At 42.5% G+C, this 21,933-nt stretch overlaps 1 protein-coding gene across 3 annotated transcripts in view; it reads left to right on the top strand.

Moving 5' to 3' along the window:
* The window catches only part of PLAG1 (PLAG1 zinc finger), a 46,128-nt gene extending 25,275 nt beyond the window's left edge, over nucleotides 1-20,853 (top strand). The window contains exons 2-4 of one of the 3 annotated variants that reach the window (XM_007464040.1): nucleotides 15,876-15,974; nucleotides 18,500-18,858; nucleotides 19,386-20,644. In XM_007464040.1, the coding sequence (XP_007464102.1) occupies nucleotides 18,617-18,858; nucleotides 19,386-20,643 (1,500 nt within the window). In that variant the 5' untranslated portion in view covers nucleotides 15,876-15,974; nucleotides 18,500-18,616 and the 3' untranslated portion in view covers nucleotide 20,644. Of the gene's footprint in view, nucleotides 1-15,629; nucleotides 15,975-18,499; nucleotides 18,859-19,385 lie in introns of those variants that run through there. The other 2 variants (XM_007464041.1, XM_007464042.1) reach the window with 2 other exon arrangements.
* The last annotated feature ends 1,080 nt before the right edge of the window (nucleotides 20,854-21,933 follow it).

Raw genomic sequence — 21,933 nt, 5'->3', positions numbered from 1 at the left:
GGTTTCAGCAGGATGAGGGGAGGGGACGAATTCGAGATGCCATGTGACAGGGACATTCCCACGCTGCAGCATTCACAGTGTGGAATGTTGGTTTACTACGTACTTTGATAAAGTAGCTGTTTCCTCTGATTTTTAGTAATCGTCATATTTCCACAGGTGCATTAGAATCTTGGACCACAGTTCAGCCACAAGCAGGGGTCAGTCCACCATCCCCGGAAGGTCAGCAGTCACATGTTCCCTGAGTTGCCATTCAACGCAACTCGCAGAGTGACTGCGGGCTCCATGCAGATTGGTGTTGTTTATCAGTGATATGGGATTATCTGTGCCCATGACCACCATGAGGTTTCGGCTGCGCCCCGCCTGTGTCTCACAGAGACGAGACGATCAAAAGTTCACTTCTTCACCAAATACCAGTTTTCATATGAACCTCACACCACACGTGACGGGTTAGTGTTCTTCACTTGGAGTCCTGCACTTGTCTGTCCTTCAAAGACGCTGTTGGCTGTGATTCTATGTAGGAGCCTGTGCCAGAAAAGAAAAAAAAAAAAAAAAAAAAAGAACCCTTCTTTTCAAGTGCACGTCTGGTCGTTTGGGGGCAGCACTAACTCTTGAGTCACCCACCGAATAGGAGAGTTTTGCATTTTGAGCCCTCAGAGCCCTGCTAAGAGACCTCAGGTACGTCCCCTCCGTGAATTCTCACAGGACTGCACGGCGTTCATTCCCATCCTGCAGAGACACTAAATTGTCCGAAATTACACTTAGGTAAGGGTCCAGCAGGATTCAAACCCAGTTCTGATTCTCAAAAAGCAAGTCCTTTGCCTCTGTGCCACTGTTCCCCATACTCTTGGCTCTGAACCGTGTAAGGCCTCACACTGATGGGTTTAAAATCCCTTTCTGTGAATTACCTATCAGCAAACACTGAAAAGGCTAAAGTGAGTTTATAATTGAGGAAGGTCACATTTCTTTTTTTTTAACTTTTTATTTTACGTGGGAGTAGAGCCGACTACCAATGTTGTGAGAGTTTCAGGTGCACAGCAAAGCGACCCGGCCATACGTGTCCATGTATCCATTCTCCCCTGAACTCCCCTCCCATCCAGGCTGCCACATAACACTGAGCAGAGTTCCCTGTGCTCTCCAGTGGGTCCTCGTTGGGTATCCATTTTAAATACAGCAGTGAGTACATGTCAATCCCAAACTCCCTAACTATCCCTTCCCCCCATCCTTGCCCCTTGGTAACCGTAAGTTCGTTCTCTAAGTCTGTGAGTCTGTTTGTGTTTTATAAATAAGTTCATTCTTTTTAGATTCCGCATATAAGCGATGTCATATGATATTTCTCTTTCTCTGTTTGACTTACTTCACTCAGTATGGCAATCTCTAGGTCCATCCACGTTGCTGCAAATGGCATTCTTTCTTTCTTTTTTTTATGGCTGAGTAGTATTCCATTGTATATATGTACCACATCTTCTTTATCCACTCCTCTGTCGATGGACACTTAGGTTGCTTCCATGTCTTGGCTATTGTAAACAGTGCTGCAATGAACATTGGGGTGCAATGTATCCTTTTGGACCATGTTTTTCTCTGGATATATGCCCTGGAGTGGGATTGCAGGGTCAAGGTCACACTTCTTTGAAAAAAAAAAAAAAATGCTAGCCTAAAAAAGTCGATAGGAAAATCACCACTTAATTCTGTTTCAGAAGGCAACACGACACACAAATGTTGGCTGTTTGCCGCATAATCTAAAAACATGGCTGGGGATGGGGGTGGGGGGAGCACATTATTCAGGCACCTACATTTAGGAGAATTTGTAAATCATGAGAATAATTTTTTTTTTTTTTTTGCGGTACGCAGGCCTCTCACTGTTGTGGCCTCTCCCGTTGTGGAGCACAGGCTCCGGACGCGCAGGCTCAGTGGCCATGGCTCACGGGCCCAGCCGCTCCGAAGCATGTGGGATCTTCCCGGACTGGGGCACAAACCCGCGTCCCCTGCAATGGCAGGCGGACTCTCAACCACTGTGCCACCAGGGAAGACCCATGAGAATAATTTAAAATGTTCAGCCCTCGATAACATGAGTTGTACAGGACTCCTCCACCATCTCCAGCTTCGTTCTGTCTCTCTCACTCTTGGCTCCAAAAATAACCAATTGCCTGAAGTTATCCAGATCCACCAACAGTGTCCAACTCCCTCCCTACCTGCCATACCTGCCCAGGCTTGGCTAATTCTTACTCATACTTTTGTTGTCTTGGCTCAACAGTCACTTTAATTTTTTAATGACTCAAAGGCAGGCCTACTAGTCAGCACAACACTTTTTTTTTTTTAAGGCTACCACTAATTAACATATTTAAAAGATCTGTACGCAGGCTGAAGTGAAACTCTCCAGTGAGTACTTCCTTTGGTATTTGATAAGTGGAACCTATCCCAGAACTGTTTATTATTTGTAGGTCTCAGTTCCAGTTAGAGTGTACTCCTGGAGCCTTTAAATCATGGAGTGTGATATGCCAGTGTGTAAGGGACAGGTGAGCTGCGCTGGCCTCCTCCAAGGGCGGCAGCTGAGAATGTGGCTCTAAAAACTGCCTCGACATCTATCCTTTCTAGTAAGGATTCAGTGTGACCCTTACAGTTAGGCCAGTAGCCCGCTCATCTTTCTTTTTTTTTTCCCCCTCCGCATGGGGAGAAAAGACTTTAGCCATTTTGAGTCATAACCCTCATAAAGGATTTAGTTCATGAGTTTATCATCTCACAGAAAAGTGGGGTTTGCTTTTTGGTTTTTTTTGCGAACTTCAGTAAATTCATAAGATTTTGTTTCTTGGCCTCATTAATTTTAAGTTTCTCTCAGTACGAAAACTTGGCCTTTTTCATAACTTCATTGACGTATAATTGATATTTAATAAACTGCACATATTTAAAGTGTACAGTTTGCCAGGTTGCGACATACATCCCTGATACCATCACCAAAACCAACATAGTGAACATAACCGTCATTCCCAAAAGTTTGCTCATGTCCCTTTGTGAGTGGTGCCCCCCGATCCCACCCAGTCCCCAATAACTACTGAGCTGTTTCCTGTCACTACAGGTTAGCTTGTATTTCCCAGAATCATATATAAATGGAGTCACGCAATATGTCCTCTTTGTTTCTGCCTGATTTCTTTCACTCCGCGTGATTATTCTGAGGTTCATCCATGTTACTGTGTGTATCAGTAGTATATTCCTTTTCATTGCTGGTTATTAGTCTGTTGCATGAACCTGCTACAGCTTGATTATCCATTCACACACTGAGGGACATTTGGGTTGTATCTAGTTTTTTTACTGTTACAAATAAGGTTGCTATGAATATGCATGTATAAATCTTTGTATAGACATCTGTTCTCATATCTCTTGGGTAAATACTTAGGTGTGAAATGGCTGTGTCACATACTTTTTAAGAAACTGCCAAGCTTTTAAAAAGTGATTGTACATTTTTACCTTCTTGCCAGTATGAGTTAGACTTGTCTCACATACTCACCAGCACTTGATACAGTCAGACAGTCACTTTTTCTTTGGTTTTTGGCTGCGTTGCGTCTTCGTTGCTGCGGGCCGGCTTTCTCTAGTCGCGGTGAACGGGGGCTACTCTTCGTTGCGGCGCGCGGGCTTCTCATTGCGGTGGCTTCTCTTGTTGCGGAGCACGGGCTCTAGGCGTGCGGGCTTCAGTAGTTGTGACACATGGGCTCAGTAGTTGTGGCTTGCGGGCTTTAGAGTGCGGGCTCACTAGTTGTGGCGCATGGGCTTAGTTGCTCCGTGGCATGTGGGATCTTCCCAGACCAGGGATGGAACCCGTGTCCCCTGCATTGGCAGGCAGATTCCCAACCACTGCGACACCAGGGAAATCCTTTTTTTTTTTTTTTTTTAAATTGTAGTCATTTTAGTGTGTAGAAAGCAGTATCTCCCTGTGGTATGATTTGCATTTCCCTAATGACCGGTGATGGTGTGCATATTTTAATGTGCTTATTTGTCACCCATATATCTTTATTGGTGAAATGTCGATTCAAATATTTTGCCCGTTTTTTAACTGGGTTGTTTTATTATTGTTGAGTTTTGGAAGTTCTCTGTATAGCCTGAATACAACTTCTTTACAAATGCTTAGCAAAGTTTTTCTTCTAGTCTTCTAGTGGCTTGTCTTTTCATTCTCTTAACATTGCATTTTGAAGAGCAGTTTTAAAGTCTGATGGAATCTAATTTATCAATTTGTTATTTTATGGGTTGTGCTGTTAGTATTGTAACCAAGGAATATTTGACTGACTGAATGTCACAAGATGTTTATCTATGTTTCCTCTTCTATGTTTCCTTTTTATAGTTTTGGGCTTTAAGTTTGTGTCCACGATCCATTTGTATATGGACTGAGGTATGGATCCAAGTTCGTTTTTTTTCCCAAAAAAAAACTTTTCTTTTTTTTTTTGGTAAAAAGATTTTTTCTAATTATAAAAGTAAGACATTTGTAAAATACAGAAGAGTATAAAGCCTACATCTTGCTAATTTTTTAATAACTTACCGAGGTACATTTAAAGGCATTGTGGCGGAGTGGGGCGGAGTAGTTCTAAGCGTGTACTTTACAAAATTGGAATCAGAGTATATTCCATGTCCTGCTTTTAAAAATTTTAGCATTATATCAGTGTTTAACCATGTGACTTAATGTTTTTTAAATGCATGTTTTTAATGGCTGTGTAGTTATCCTATCATATACACATATGCTACTTTACCCCTTTTATTAGACATTATCAACTTTTATTCTTAAAATATGCCTGTACTTAAATCTTCGTTTCTCGGCTTTTTTCCTTATACTTTTAGAAATGATTTATCAGGTCAACATACATGTACGCTTAGCTTTGATTACCTATTTCCACAGTGTATTCCAGAAAAGTTTCAATGGTTTACACTCCCAACAGCAATAACTAAGACACTTAATTTTTTCAATTAATTTTAAAATCATTTTTTGAAGTATAGCTGATTTACAATGTTACATTGGTTGCAGGTATGTAACAGTGATTCGATATTTGTATAGATTATAATCTATTTCAAGTTATTATGAAATATTGGTTCTATGCCCTGTGCTGTGCATCACGTCCTTGTGTCTTAAGAAATTTAATTTTTTATGGCAAGTGTGTTTCTGTGAAAGCCTCAGGGATGCCCCTGGACACCCCTCTCTTGTCCTCCGCAGGGTCCCCTAACCTTCTGCGGCTGTCCCCAGGCCAAGCGCCTTGCTCTCCCTGCCTCCTTACCAGATGCACCTCTCTCGCTGGGCTCTGTGGACACTGGCCAAGCTAAGCAAACTCCTTGCATCGCTTACCCCTTTCACCAGAAAAAACTTGCCTGGATGAGTGTGCATCTCTCTTAGGTCTGCAATCACGTACGAGGAAAGCGTGTCCGTTTTCTTGGCCGTGGTTTGCCTTGTCTCCGTCTCTCCCCTGCCTCTTTATCCTCAGCCCCGCAGCGTTCTCTGCTCTCTCCCGCCAGGCACCCCGATGCCGCCTCTAACCAGCGCCCTACGGTTTTTCTCCTTCAGTGCCCAGCTCTGCCCTCCTCGCTGCAAGTCCCTTGCTGGCCCTCCGCTGGCACCCACGTGGAGGTGCGCCCCGGCCTCCTGGCCCCGGCCTCTCACCGCCCGCCCCGCGCCACACTCTTCCTTGCTGGAGGCTGGTGTCCTCATGCCTGAGTGGTGACCCCTGTGCAGCAATGGCAGGGGCGCTCCAGAACCCTTAGCAGCTCTGTCTTTTTGTGGGTTGTGCCACCTCTTCCTTCCTTCTCGACGCTCAGCCTGCCACTCGGCCTCTAAATGGCCTGGTTTGGTCCTACCGTGGTGGTCAGGAGGCTCCACCGTGAGCCTACCGGTAACGGGGCTGGCCCTGAGTGACAGGAGGCGACTCAGCCGGATCTGCCCCCCAGCCCCGCATGTCCTTTGTCAACACTGTCGGCTCACAGGCGGCCTCCTTCTGGGACAGGCTTCTTCTTGCTGGTTTTCAGCTCTGTGCTGTGTGCTCATCCAGCACGTTTCCTGCATCCCTTTGAAGTCCCCGCCCCTGCACCTCCCCCGTACTTGTTCTCAGTGCCGCGGACCCCTTCGCTGCCTCACACTTGCTTCTCATGGCCAGTACATGAGCGCGACGGTCCCTGCACTTTTCGCATCTGAACCCTTAGGACGGCTGTAACTGCGCGGCACCAAGGGTCACCTTGGACTCCGTAATCCGCAGGGGTGACCTGTGAGTCCTGGCTAACTGGCATGCTCCCCACACCCCCTTTCCCATCTGTGTTGTACATCCTTCAGGGCAAAAGTCCACAGTATTCTCCTTTTCTGACCTTCTGTCACTTGTTTATACCATACAATATTGCTTTTGCTGTCGAGTGGCCACCCTAATACCGCCTTAGGGCAGCTTTTACTTTAACCGTCACGCTGCTTGCCCTGACATAGGCGTCTTTCCTGTAGCTGCAGCTCCTGTGCACCTCGAGAACAGGGGCCCGTGTGTTTGCATCCCCAGTGATTCAGATCGGTGCCACATGGGATACAGCCTAGTAACAGTTCTCACGTCAGTGTCAGCTGTCTGTCTTACTGGAGGGGTGGTCACATGTGGCTACATGCTGACCCCGGGTCCAGGGAAGTGAAGCAGGTGGCTTCTGCACAGAGCTCCTGGGGCTCCTTTCTTTCCTGGTCAGCGCCTGCAGGTGTAGGTCTTCATCACCTGCACAACATAAGGAAGCTCAGGACGAGCACACATTGGGTGCTTCAGAATTCATTTGGGGTTTTCTTTGTGTTGAAGATGGACTTGCTTGCCGCCTGCGAATTCACTTTAAAGGCCAGTGGTGGCCGCATCGTGAAGAGCAGCTCAGCAGCTGGGCGATCGCCCCTCTCCTTGTTCTGCCTCTTCTTTGGGGTGCTCGTGGTTTGCACCCCTCCCTGTGAGCCCACAGCCTGAGGGAAGCACTCGTCCAGCAGGATTTCTCCCTCACCTGTTATTCAGAACAAAATATACAACCCAAGAGGTTTTTCTCAAAACTGTGTTACAGAGGAAATCATGGATGTGTTTAGAGTATAAATGAAGAAAATAAGCAGCAATTTTGAGAAATAGCAGTAAACTTGGAATATAATTTTACCAAATAAAAATACAAACAACCCAGATAATTTCATTGTGATTCGAGGGGAAGTATGTAAATCTAGGGATATTGATTTGTTTACTTTTCATTTTTCAACGTACTGTAAATATTTTATTTGCTTCACATTTGTTGCTAACAGATTTTGAGATAGATTTTCCGATAAAGTATAAAGATGTGAATAAGTGATAATGAATTAATAGAACCAATTTGGTTCATATGCCTTTAACCAAGCTGAGTCTGACTTTTGGAATTTCAAACTAACTCTTCTTTTCTTTTTAGGTTGCCTCTTGGTGCTGCCTTGACCGTATTTGGCACCCAGAATGCTTCATTCTGTGATGGTCTATTAATAAGGTTGCCTTGCTAGAGTTTGGAGCAGGGCCCCAGGTAGGTGGCTTTTATCATTATATGGCATGGCTTTCAAAGTGATTGCTTATTCCAGCTTCTCAATAATCTAAGATATGACATTAAAAGCTTTGAAAAGCCTGCCACATAATAAGCATGCCACTTACTATTTTAAGGTCCATCAAAATGTATCATGTTTAACAGGACTTCGTTAATAGTTACAGAGTCTAATGGAAGGATTGGAATCCTGGCAACGAGCACTTTTTCCTTACCTTGTGCACAAAACGCAGAGCTGCTGTAAAAGCTTATTGGTCCATGTTCCCCAAATCACCCGCAGATAAACTCTTAAGCTCTTCCCTCTCCGAGTCTTGCCCAGCGTGATAGATTATCCCGTGGTACCACTGTATCTCTTTCTGTCCGCTGGGAAGGGTCTGGTTAACTCTGGGCAGGTGGGAGCTCGTTCCGCTGGCTGGGGGATACGGCAGCTGCTAGAACGAGGACCTCAGTGGGACAGCAGCAGTTTGCTGGCCTTGTCGGAAAGAGGACAACTCAGGCTTCTAGATTTCCCAGCCTGTAAGGTGCAGCTCAGTGGCACAGATCAAGGTGTAGCGATACTTGGAAATCCAGGCACACATGGATTTGGTACCAGGTAAGTTTGTCAGTGAGACCTCAAATACAGGATGGAGGTTTAGGAACCTGGGCCCGGGCCAGAGGATGGGCTCGAGGCCCTGAACTCCACCGACGGCAGGCGGGCAGCACCCCGGGAAAGAAGGATGCAGCCGAGGCTGAGAGCCAGGCAGGGTCTCACAGTGCAGAGGGACAGAGTTCTGATCGGATAAAAGGCCCATAAACTGAGCTGGTTGAAATTCTCTAATCTCAGCACACTCTGAAGAGTAAGCATGAAAATCAAGTCAGAATAAACTGTTAGTTGTTTGTATGTTGTAAGTATTCTTTAATTATATATGAAGATGTTAATGGTTTTCTAGTGTTACAGGTTATGGATTTTTTTTCTATTTCATTGTAGTTTTTACACTCTCTTGTAATGAAGCTGTTTCTGAGCAGTTAGAAAAAGAAAAAATGTTTTCATTACTTTTACTTAGGCAACTCTGTTTATGGAGATTCTCTCCTTTTTCATTTCTCTTGTATCTGTAACTAGTCAAAAATTTTCTCTGCCATTTTCAGTTTTCATCCCCCCATTTAATATCACAAGAAGAACATCCTCTTTAAAGATTTTGAACTTTACTTTGTTCCTTTTTCTTTCCCATAAAACCATTCGTCTCCCAACAATAAATCATAACGAGTACAGGTTCCATGTGCTCGCCAAGCTATGGAGCAGAACATCTGACGGCAGAAACGTTCTGAAAATCCAGGCCAACGGAGTGCCGCCCAGGGGGTGCCTCCCCGCCCGTCGGGTCCCCCGCGGGCCTGTGAGTGGACGTGCCCACATCTCCCTAGCTTTAGACACCCACGGCCTCCCAGGGGCTGCAATGCTCCCCTAGGTTTCCACCCCTGTGCCAGAACTAACGGCTTCATCCTATAGGGTTTGTCTTCTCAGCTTGCTTTTTAAACTCATTTGAGGTTTCCAGAACCCTAAAACATGTTTACCTGCTTGCTTCGATTCCTGAAATTCCTTAAAGGGATTATAGTGTGTTCCCCAAATATTCATCCAGTGTCACCACAGGCCAGGGCACCATGCCTGGGATGTGGGGTGACTGACGGTCTCCCTGCAGATGAATTTACAGTCCCGGGGGAGAGACAGGTAATTGCATCATGAGTTTTACAATCCATGTTAGAGGTAAAAAGCTCAGAGAGGTAGAGTTCTGAAAAAAAAAACTTCATTCTGAAAAAAGTTCATCCTCACTCAAGTAAAATCGGTCAAGGAGTATAATTCTCAGTTCTCTTCTAGTTGTGACAGCTGGGGGGAGGGCACAGGTCCCCTGACCTGACAGCCTCGCCCAGAGCAGATCCCATTCACCTTCAACTCTGTGGGGATCAGTAGAAGTGGTCTTGCCCTGGACAGTCACACGGGTGCAGCTCGGGGAGGACAGGGTGATGGCACACGGAGAGCCTCCCCTGGGCGTGGGTTCCTCTGTCCTTATGTTGTCTGGTGCTCCCGAAGATTTTACACACACACACACACACACACACACACCTCTCACAACAGTTATGCCTTGTCTCGTGTACCACCGCACGGGCCTACGTTTAAAGTGCGCTTGACTTTGAGATGGCTTGAAGCTAGTCCTTTGCATGAGCTTCTGTAACTAGGTGAAATTTTCTTTCCTCGCCCCTCTTGTCTTATGGTGCGCTATCTCTGCCTCCTGTTAAATGTATAGGTAGAGACAGACTGAGTGTGTATGCTTGGGAAGGTCAAACCTGAAGCCTGGGAGATGCTGTATCTGTGATTTTAATAGCATTAGGCAGTTAGCCGTTTATGAACAGAGGCACGCCCCCCAAATGTTCGGGGTCCTTCAGTGTGAACATTTTTATAGTTGGTGTCAAGCGTTTTTCTTAAAGCCCCAGTAAGTTAAGGGGTCAGTGGTAAGAAAAACATAAAAACAACTCATCATAATTTGGGACACATGCAGTTTTCAGATTAGCTGAACTGCGAGCTGCCTACCTTATAATCCTAGCCTGAGCACCAGTATTTTGGAAATGCTTTATACAAAAAGAAAAAAAAAGGAAAACCTCTAAAAATAGTTGACGTGTGATTAAGCAATCTTACTTTGTATTCAGATGTAATTGCGATTCTTTGTGCTCTCTCTGTCTCTCTCTCTCTCTCTCTGTCTCTCTCTGGCATCATTTCTTTTGCACCATTCTGCTCTCATTTCCTGTTTGCAAATACTAATTGCCCATGTGAAGAGAATGAAAATACCCTGGTATACCACCCATCTGTAGTTTTCAGGTTTTTTTATTTTGAAATGAATATACAACCATAGGAGGAAAAATCTCCCACATAGGAGTTAAAAGGAAATGCCTAACTTCTAAGTTATGGATCCTTAAAAGAGCTTTTAAAAGAGAAGAAAAACTTTATAACCTAACGTGACATTTTTGCTCCGTAAAATAATTAACCAAGGAAAACATTTCTGAATTGAAAGATAAAATGTGTTTGAATAATCCATCTTTATCAGATTGTCTCTTCGTTTTTCTGGGGCTGCTAGAAAATGAAATAAACAACCACACCCAGGCTCCAGGTGGCCCCCAAAGGAACCTCCTTGTCCTGCAGATAAGAGAACTAAGGTTGGAATTTGTTGATTCCACTTTGGAATTCATTGACTTTTTCCTCTTGGTTCCTAAAAACAAATAGGTCTGCTACTCCTTTCACGTCTCTGTTGGCTTTCAGTATTTGTATATTAAATATAAGCCTTTCTAAATATTGTAAGGCTAAATTGCATGGTAAGTTTCAAAAGTGTTGTCCTAGAACTGCATTTTAATGAATTGCTCAAAAGTTGAAAATATCACATACAGTAATTCTAAAAAGGCATCCTTATAATTGATTGATATCAGTTAACGACATCTACCACAGGAAGATAAGTTCTGTAATTTTTGGTATTCCGGGTGTGAGTCATTTGGGTACCTGCTTACAACTTGGATGGGTCAGGTCAGGTGCAGCCCCGCCCTTTGCCATGTCTCCTGCTTCTGGGCGGGTGCCCTTCTCCTTCCTGTCCTCTTGCGGCATCAGCAGCCTCTCTAACTACCTAACCATCCAGCCATCCTTCCTGCTCTATGCCAGTCATGGACGCAGGCTCCAGGCATGTTTGCACTTTAGAAGTTTTTATTAGGAATGAGTGTGGACCAAACGGATATTATACACTTGTACTAACTGATTGCTTAGCAGTAAGGTCAATCAGAGAATGCTTGTTTTCTGAAACAAAATGAGTATTTTAGACAGCTTTTCCTGCAGTTACTATTGTTTTAATCTAAGGCCTTACAAATAGCTGTTAGGTTTAGGGAGTCCCTTTCTAGTGACTTAATTTAGTGTGTTGGACCAAATTGTATCCACACTGTATTATTTTTCACTTGAACTTAGATATATGTATCCTGTCCTGTGTCTACTGTGGGGATTGAGCCTATAGTTCACTTCCTTGCTGGAAAGCACTTGCCCTGCTTTAATTATTTTCATTCAATCAACAAAAATTCTACTTCCGTTTTTGGGAAACAACAGCGAATGAAACTAACACAGCTCCTGCCCCAATGCTGCCTACAGTCTACTTTTAATGCTGTCTTAGATTTGTATACTTGCAAGATATGTTTTTTCCTTTAATTAATAAGTGATTTTACAGACCTACAAAAATTGAATGCTGTAAAAATGTCCACATTATCATACAGGATCAAAGAAGTGTTCTAAGTGTGCTGTCGCCCTTCAGAATTGACTGCAGTTATGTTATCGTGTTAATAATTTCTTGCACATTATTCAAAGCTTTATTGTATTTTATACGTGTAAATTAAAGTATTAACTACTGGTAAATTTCCTTTTGCAACCCACCTATTTACTCTATATGAAAAACATGTTTTAATCAAATGTTGACATTTTCTGAATTGTTTACTAATGAATGGTGTTTTATGATTAGCATGAAGGAGAATAAAGCTTTGAGTATGATGGCACTTGCCCTTAATTTGCAAAGTATATGCTTGAGTTTTAAATTAAATGTGAAAGAATTATTGATGCAGGTAAGTGTTGTAAAACTTCACAGCTCTTAGAGAAATGACTTTTAGAACTGTGAAATTTTAAGTACAGAAACAGTTTTAATTCAGGCCTGTTCTGTGGCCAGCATCCTCATAGGAATTCGTTTTAGTAGACCCTCTGATGTATGATTCATTTTCCTCGTTATTTTTTTGTGTGTGAGTCACCGTTTTAGAATGTAAAACACAGAGATAATAAACCTGTGTGTGTGTGTGTGCGCACACACTGTATCCCCTTTAATTATTGTTTTTGTGTATGCAAAGTTGCCCTAGGAAAAAAAATCTGTTCTGGTACCAGCAAAAACTGGGCAGGTATTCTGAAGTGTTACTTCATCTTAGAGCAATTTGAAATGGGTAGATGTATATTTTCTATGTTGCTTCATGATTCTTTAGATCAAGACAAAGAACTTTAGTTATTTGAAAAAGCATAGTAACCAATTTTCGATATGTAAAAAAGAAAAACTGGAGTACAAATTTTGTTGCAGACTTTTCAGAATAGTGGTCACCATGCTTTTTAAAAGTTTTTCTTAAAAATCTACAAACGATAAATGCTGGAGAAGGTGTGGAGAAAAGGGAACCCTCTGGCACTGTTGGTGGGAATGTAAATTGATACAGCCACTCTGGAGAACAGTATGGAGGGTCCTTAAAAAACTAAAAATAGAACTACCATACGACCCAGCAGTCCCACTACTGGGCATGTACCCTGAGATAACCCTAATTCAAAAAGAGTCATGTAGCTCAGTGTTCATTGCAGCACTACTTACAGTAGCCAGGACATGGAACCAACCTAAATGTCCATCAACAGATGAATGGATAAAGAAGATGTGGCACATATATACAATGGAATATCACTCAGCCATAAAACGAAACGAAATTGAGTTATTTGTAGTGAGGTGGATGGACCTAGGGTGTGTCATACAGAGTGAAGTAAGTCAGAAAGAGAAAAACAAATACCGTATGCTAACACATATATATGGAATCTAAAAGAAAAAAAAAATGGTTCTGAAGAACCTAGGGGCAGGGCAGGAATAAAGATGCAGACGTAGAGAATGGACTTGAGCATATGGGGAGGGGGAAGGGTAAGCTGGGATGAAGTGAGAGAGTGGCATGGACATATATACACTACCAAATGTAAAATAGATAGCTAGTGGGAAGCAGCCGCATAGCACAGGGAGATCAGCTCGGTGCTTTGTGACCATTTACAGGGGTGGGATAGGGAGGGTGGGAGGGAGACTCAAGAGGGAGGGGATATGGGGATATATGTATACATATAACTGATTCACTTTGTTACACAGCAAAAACTAACACAACAGTAGAAAGCAATCATACTCCAATAAAGATGTTAAAAATAAATTAATTAAAGAAAAGTTTTTCTTAACAGTATAAAAGAGAATACACAGGTAATTTTAGTTGACATTTTAGTTAGGATTCCATGAATGGAAACTGTGTATTTATGTTTATTATACCAAAGCCAAATAATAATGAACTCTAAACAGCTTCTGGTTTCCTTTGTTTGGGGAAATAATTAGCCACTCATAAGAACTCAGAATAATTAGGCTGAATTTAGGGAAGTTAACCATGACTTTGGAATTATGTTTTGTGATAAAAATGAATGAAAATGATATCTATTTAGTATTTTATTTCAAGCTGTAAAATATGTAACTGGGGTAATTTGTAGACTATTGTAACATTTCAAATCGAGAGACATACAATTTTAAACTGTACTGAAACATTTTGACTCTAAAGGATTTTTATTACAAACGCCATTGAACAGTAAGCGTAAATAAAATTTTTATGGATGTATTTGAGATGCAATAAAATTTATATTGGTCAGGGGAAAAAAGAAAAAAATATGTAAGTTTATTGTTCACTAGTCAACTTTGGTTTTAGATTTTTTTCTACCCAAATCACTATCCACTAAGACAGACATACTAGTTGTTCTTTTAACTGCTATTTAAATTACTTAAAGATTACTTTACCGACTGTCTTTATTTAAAAGAAGCTTTTTAAATCTTAAATGTGTTTCTGTTTGAGGGTCGTATTGGCAGCTCTGATAGAGAAATAGGCACTGACACCTGCTCTCGCCTTTTAAGTGCAATGACAGGATTTATCCGCTCTCGAATTGGTTTGCCAATCAGCCCTTCTCCTAGAATGCAGTAGAATAAGAATGACGTAGGGCACTAGCCCCTTCTTGACCACATATATGCTGTCGAGATGTTCAGCTTCTCTGGGCCTCTCACCTTAAAATGGATATGGTGATAAAAGCATCCACCTCTCAGGTCCATTGAATTCCAGGGAGGTAATAGAGATGAAAACACCCTCCACTTGTAAGGTATTTACATTATCAAAATAACGTAATGCACAAAATAGGCTTTCGTATTCTTAATTAGCCTACCCAAAACTTAGTATGTGCCCTGGGCAAGTAAGTATTTACAAAGTTAATTTTATTATTTTGCAATTTTGATGTGCAGAATTCAGTTCTTCCATTTATGCATGTCCTGTGCTTTACAAAAAAAATTGAGCTTTTGCTTTAACTTTTTAAACATCCTTTATTAGTCTAAATTTTTATTTTTCTTGTCTTTTAAACTATGAGAATAATGCTGCTTTCAAATATACCCTTAGTATTTTTGTAATGATGCTTGAATGCCCTCTATTGAATATTTTATTTACACATCATCAAATTCTTAAAGTATGTGAAAATTTGATTTCAGGGGAAATTAATTAGATTCGTGTTTAGAATGTTAAGTAAAATTATTTTCATTTAACCTGTCATTGGTGAATCTTATTCTAACTATTTGATTTGTATTATCCCTCTCAAGTTGTCATAATCATGATTTCTGAATGGTCATCTTTAAACTATTCAGGGTTTACTACCCTGTACTCTCTATAATAGATGATTCTGCTTTTTTCTGCTTTTTGACCATTATTCTTTTCACATTTACTTGTACAGTCAGAATGATTAGATTTTTTTCTATGCGCGTTCTTAGTCTACTGAGGATCATGCTACTAATAGCATTTTTTAAGATATTTTAAGACTTTTCAACAGTGATCTCTTAAAACCAGATGATGCTCTCTTCCTGACACCCCTTCTCCTGTAGCAAACCTATATTTAACTTCCCTTGCATGCTTTTGAAATCTAAGGAGCACAGAGTTATTGCTACATTTCAGCAGCGCTTGCAGCATTCTGAGAAATAAATTGGCGGGTATCGCAGGTAACACAAGTGCAGCCCAGAGAAGCCCACGTTGCACCGTCGTGTGCCTGTGAGCCTGGGAGGTGCTGTCCTCTGGAGCCTGCTGGGCTGCGGTCAGGCTACAGGTGTGCTCTCCCCGGGAGAGAACTGCGCTTGTCTCTTCCCGAATATTATTTGGATTAATGAAAACTTGATCCGTTTGGCTTACAAATAGTAACCCTAATATCCATTTCTCTCAGTAGGCGAGTTAGGTTTAAAAAATTAAATTGAATTTGGGAAAGAAGTGGGGAGTCATTCAGCATCACCAAATGCCATTTATCTAGGTAATACTGTTTTACTTTTTGTTTCTGCCTTAATTTGGTCACATGTAAACGTGCTTTGAACTAATAAAGATTTGCAATTGGTGGAAATTAATGCATGACTCTTCAGCAGAGTGCGGAATGAAAGCATGTGTCATGAAATTGCCATTCTTTGATCCTGTATTTTCCATCACTTGCGGACTGGTTCCGTGTAGAGTGTAGTCCATTCTTATTTTTTGTTTCATAGATTGGCCAAAATGGGAAGGACTGGATTCCGCTCTCTTCCACGAAGAGTCAATGGAACTGGCTAAGATCAAGGTCTGACGCTTTTTCCATCTGTCATCAGGTATGCATTGAACAGAAATCACTATAGTTTTATGCACGTATCTTTAAAGTATTTGATTGCTATGAATATTATGAATTTGGATTTTTATTCAATGTTGAGCTTGCAACTTTATGTTTATCCTGTAGTTCTTAAATGCACCTATAAGTAATTTGAGTTTTGTAATATATTGAGATAAAAGATATTGTTAGCCATGAAAAAATTTCAGCTGGTCTTAGAAAAGTGTAATATTTGAAATCTGCAATTCTTCATTGCTCAGTCTGTACATCCAAAGATAACAGAATTCATTTGTTACTCCATATTAAGTATCACCAATTTTCATATGATCAAATGTTTGTTGTTTCATGGTGCACTTTTAGTACATTCTTTTCAGTAACTTAGAAGTTGTTATTTTCCTCAACTGGAATTCTCTGCCCAATTATGGTTGGGTCTCATAACACAATAATGGCAAAATATGACCAGTCTTTGAAATATTTTCAGATATTAGCTGTATACAGGGATTTAGATACTTTGCATTCCATGTTGATTTTACAGTTGAAAAATTTATCAGCTTGTTTCCCACAATGTTCTAAATAGGTGCACAAAAGCATCATGCTAGGAAATAAGAGAGTCAAAATTATTCTTTTTTCCCGCTTTGGCAGAATGCTTTATACCAATTTACAGTGTCATTACTGGTTACAGCAGAATAGCTGTTTAGATATTTCTGAGAGAGGCAGAGAAGCTGTCTCTTGAATGAAAATATAAGAGGAAAAGAACAAGTCCTTGAGATGCAGAAAACTCTAAAACCAGAGGGAACATACTGTGTTAGCAGTAGTAATGTCAGTTGCATTAATTGTGTTAATGTCAGTTTTAAACTGCAAAGGAGACGTAGGCAATTTGAACAGCATGAAGCAAGGCCTTGCCTGTATCTACCTACTGAGTGTGAACCAGACACCAATTAATTTACCCATATGCTGTACACTTCCATCAAATGAGTGGATAATTGCTATATTTTGCCTGTTTAATGATAGCCTCTACATTAAAATGCAATAGGATCTGTTGTAATGTACACTTAATTTTACAAAAACGTAGGCTAAATTTGGAGCTCCTGCAAAAGGATAACTGGAATCTGCAAAAGTCAGATCATCCATCTAGCTCGCGAGGGCAAGTGTCAGTCTGATGCCAAAACACAAGTGAAACAAAGAAATTGGTTTTCATTGTTTTCTGAATATATAATAGGATGAGAAATCCAATTGATTAGTAGTTGATGACAGTCATTTAGCTGCACATGCCAATTTTCCATTTAAAATCAGATCTTTTTCAAAGAGCTTGCTGGAATTATTTCTGTGTCTCTTAAAAATAAATACCTTGCTAAAAACTAGCATTCACGAACCTGGAGGGACCATTTAACTTGTTTATGTCACTTGGATCTTTGGGGAGTTGGTTTCTTCCTCTGAGAAATACAGTTGATAATATTTCCTATCTCTGGTCCACAAATTTTCAAAGGTTTCAGTCAATTTAAGTTTTTGTCTAGGTAGACATACTCTTTGCCATACAATATATACATTTCCTTCCTTCTCACAGCACCGATAATGAATTGAAACTCTGACACAGCTTTTACAACCTGACACACCTCTACACTGATGCCTCCCTGCACAGGTATCGTGCTCTAAGCCACAAGGCCCACTGGTGTGCTCACACCCACACGGGTCACAGGTGTGTCAGAGACTGGTCCCCCAGCTCTGGCTCTTCCACTCACCTCGGGTGCCCAAAGAACAGCATCATTTTCTGTGATGTGAAAAATGGTGGGGAAAATGACTTCAGCCAAATCATTGCTTCCACCCAAGAGACAGGGAGCCATGATCCTCATCTAATGTAACACCAAAAGGTTTTACCATTTCAAGAATGCACGTTTGTTACGAAGACAAGTCATTTCTGCTCTTGACTCAGAAATCCCTCTGTGTGTGATGACACTGGTATAAAGAATCAATTTTCAATTTGGGTGATGCGTTCAACTCTTTCAGGCCTCTGGTGTCTGTGCCTTGAGTACTCCTTCCCAGGACTAAATGGTTCACAAGGTGCCTGAAAGAGTTTTCGGCTGCTAATCTATATTTTCCTATAACACAGAGCGTGACTAGACCTGGCTTGCACAAATTATTGCACAAATGATTTTTAGACATTAAAATATTTGTGGAAGCATTTTTATGTCCTTAGCGAGATTTATGTTCTCCAGTCCCTTGTAAAAAGTGAAGCTTTAATAATGCCACTTTTAGTATCATGTCTTGATGCCTCCCGAGAGTTCCTGACTGCTTTCCCTGAGTACGACGTTTGTCAGGTGGGATTTCAGGGGATCTGTGAACTGTTCATTCTGAGCAATGCGTTAATATGTGTTTTGACAAATATAAAGAAGCCTACAGATATTACATTAGACCAGCTGAATCCATTTTATGGTTTCTTTTTTTTTTAATTCAAAAGCATCACATAGCAAATAAAACTTTTAAAAATTAAATCTAGTTACAAACTAGTTGTTTCTTATTTTTTTTTTCCAGTCCCTTTTTGCTTTCTTTTACGACCACATGAAACTTGAGAAGCCACCTAAAGCTAAATCATTTAGTGGAGTTGGGCAGTTCCCAAGTGTCCAACAAGAAGGCCTGGTTTAGGCTGCGATGGCCACTGTCATTCCTGGTGATTTGTCAGAAGTAAGAGATACCCAGAAAGTCCCTTCAGGGAAACGTAAGCGTGGTGAAACCAAACCAAGAAAAAACTTTCCTTGCCAACTGTGTGACAAGGCCTTTAACAGTGTTGAGAAATTAAAGGTCCACTCCTACTCTCACACAGGAGAGAGGCCCTACAAGTGCATACAACAAGACTGCACGAAAGCCTTTGTTTCTAAGTACAAATTACAAAGGTATTAAACTCTATTTGTCTTTCAGATTCTATTTTCTATTATGTTGGCCATTTGAAGCCATTGTAAACGTATATATTTGTATCCACATCTTTCCGCTGATTTGCAGAGAGAAATGTTAAGTAGATTAGACGTTGGCTAGTTTTAGCAATTCTGAGTCAAAGACTTTTATGTGTTAGTGTTTTTGGATTTTTTTTTTTTTAATGCAATGCTTAATGAGAGTAGAATTTCCATTTGTACAAAAAAGAAATTGCAAGAAAAGGGTGTGGACATTAACGTGAGTATATTCAGCCTTGCTCGTTAACGTTTGTAATCGCTAAAAACCAGTGAAAACTAAAGTGGCGACTTAGATGGCTCCAGCTCTGCAGTGTTTAGGTGTGGTAACTACCCTCGTAGCAGATGCATATTAAGTTAAAAGAGTGTCCGAGCCGAGGGAGGTTCTGGGTTAGCCTAGCAGCTTAGCTTCCGTTTGAACAGTGAGGTCGGGCGGTTTTTTGTCGTGATGCTGACAGAATATGTCTGTGTTCAAGGCACATGGCCACGCACTCTCCCGAGAAAACCCACAAGTGTAATTACTGTGAGAAAATGTTTCACCGGAAGGACCACCTGAAGAATCACCTGCACACACACGACCCCAACAAAGAGACGTTCACGTGCGAAGAGTGCGGCAAGAACTACAACACCAAGCTCGGGTTCAAGCGGCACCTGGCCTTGCACGCGGCCACGAGCGGCGACCTCACCTGCAAGGTCTGCCTGCAGACGTTCGAGAGCACGGGCGTGCTGCTGGAGCACCTGAAGTCCCACGCGGGCAAGTCGTCGGGGGGCGTGAAGGAGAAGAAACACCAGTGCGAGCACTGCGACCGCCGTTTCTACACGCGCAAGGACGTGCGCAGACACATGGTGGTGCACACGGGAAGGAAGGACTTCCTCTGCCAGTACTGTGCACAGAGGTTCGGGCGCAAGGACCACCTGACGCGGCACATGAAGAAGAGCCACAACCAGGAGCTCCGGAAGGTCAAGACGGAGCCCGTGGACTTCCTGGATCCCTTTACCTGCAACGTCTCCGTGCCCATCAAGGACGAGCTCCTCCCGGTGATGTCCCTGCCTTCCAGCGAACTGTTGTCGAAGCCGTTCACAAACACGCTGCAGCTGAACCTGTACAACACTCCGTTCCAGTCCATGCAGAGCTCGGGATCTGCCCACCAGATGATCACCACCCTGCCTTTGGGCATGACGTGCCCAATAGACATGGACGCTGTCCACCCCTCTCACCACCTTTCTTTCAAATACCCGTTCGGTTCTACCTCATACGCCATTTCCATCCCCGAAAAGGAACAGCCGCTGAAGGGGGAGATCGAGAGCTACCTGATGGAACTGCAAGGCAGCGTGCCCCCCTCTTCCCAGGACTCTCAAGCATCGTCGTCTAAACTAGCGTTGGAGCCGCAGATCGGGTCGCTGGATGACGGCACGGGGGACCTCTCCCTGTCAAAAAGCTCGATTTCTATCAGCGAGCCCCTGAACACAGCAGCGCTGGACTTTTCTCAGCTGTTTAATTTCATACCATTAAGCGGCCCCCCCTATAACCCCATATCGGTGGGGAGCCTTGGGGTGAGCTCTCCCCAGGAGGAGGCACATTCTTCTGTGGCTCAGCTCCCGCCACAAACCCAGGAACTTCCGGATCCTGCCAGCACCATAGGTCTGGGCTCTCTGCACTCACTATCAGCAGCTTTCACCAGTAGTTTAAGCACAAGCACAACGCTGCCACGTTTCCACCAAGCTTTTCAGTAGGTTCCACGATGCGGATCCGTTACAGAAGTCTGTGTGTGTAGCCCTGCCTTAGGTGACCATTTTTATTTTAGTGCCTACTTGCAGACAGTATACAAATTTCTGCTTCTGTATAGTACCAGTTTTCATTAAGCCAGTATAAAATAGAAACTAGCTTTTTAAATGAGCTTTGGAACCATTTGTGTTCAGTTATGTTTACCTGGGTATTTTGTCCTGACTCACTGCCAACTGTCACAATTTAAGATGATTTCTCATATAGGAAGGCCATTACTAGTAGTAAAGTCTTACCAACCCCGTGTTCCAATTACTGTTAGATCTTAAATTTTTCATTTTTTGTCCAATAACAATGGCTCTACCTTTTGACATTTGGCTCATTAAAAAATTTTGCAAGAGAGTTAAATTTTCTAAAATGTATATGAATGACCCGAGAGTTGTAAAATTCTTACTAGCCTCTAAATGGATTAATAATCAAAAGCTTCAAATGAATTAAGAATCCAGTCTGGGGACATGACGTATGTTTCTTAGATAGACCATAATTTCAGGTCAGTATATTTTGAAGACTCGCTATCGTCTGGCTCAAATGTTTGCCGTCTTTATTATGCACATATAAGGAAAACAAAACCGAAACACAAAGCACCAGTATCTGTAGCAAAAAGAGACCCCTAGTAAGGTGACACGGCATTCCACGTTACTCAAGAGTTGGCCCTAATTTAGTACACAGGATGTTTGCCACGTTTTATACTTCTTGCTCTCTTTTCGTTCGGTTCACACTAATAGTGTATGGCGTCAGAGTCTTCAGTCAGTCTCTGGATGGATCTCTTTTCGTCTTTTCCACCTTACATGGCCAGAGGGTAGGTCAAGCACAGCCAGCAGTTTTCCTTGGATTGTCAGTGTACAGTCGGTCCAGAGTCCAGAGCCGCTGGGAAACACAGGTGTGTTTATCCCGGCAGGGGATGGGGGGAGGGGGGCAGGGGGAGGGGAGGTGTCTCCGCTTCTAGGGTGAGAGACCCTAGGCAGGGAGACGGGTGTGAGACCTGCAGCTCGAGGGGGGCAGGGGGAGGGGAGGTGTCTCCGCTTCTAGGGTGAGAGACCCTAGGCAGGGAGACGGGTGTGAGACCTGCAGCTCTGCCTGGGAACTTGTCTGGGGATCGCGTCCCCTGTCGCCAGGGTGGAAACGAGATCCCTTAGGAGTCAAGTCAAAGCACATCGCTTATGTCACTTCTTGCTGAATTTCAGGCAGTTCGTGGTCCCTAAGCGCCAAAAGCAGAAAACAAAACAACAGCCCCGCTCCCA

This window comes from Lipotes vexillifer, unplaced genomic scaffold, assembly GCF_000442215.2.
Source record: "Lipotes vexillifer unplaced genomic scaffold, Lipotes_vexillifer_v1.1 scaffold69, whole genome shotgun sequence".
Lineage (NCBI taxonomy): Eukaryota > Metazoa > Chordata > Mammalia > Artiodactyla > Lipotidae > Lipotes > Lipotes vexillifer.
This window is presented reverse-complemented; position numbering and strand designations above follow the sequence as displayed.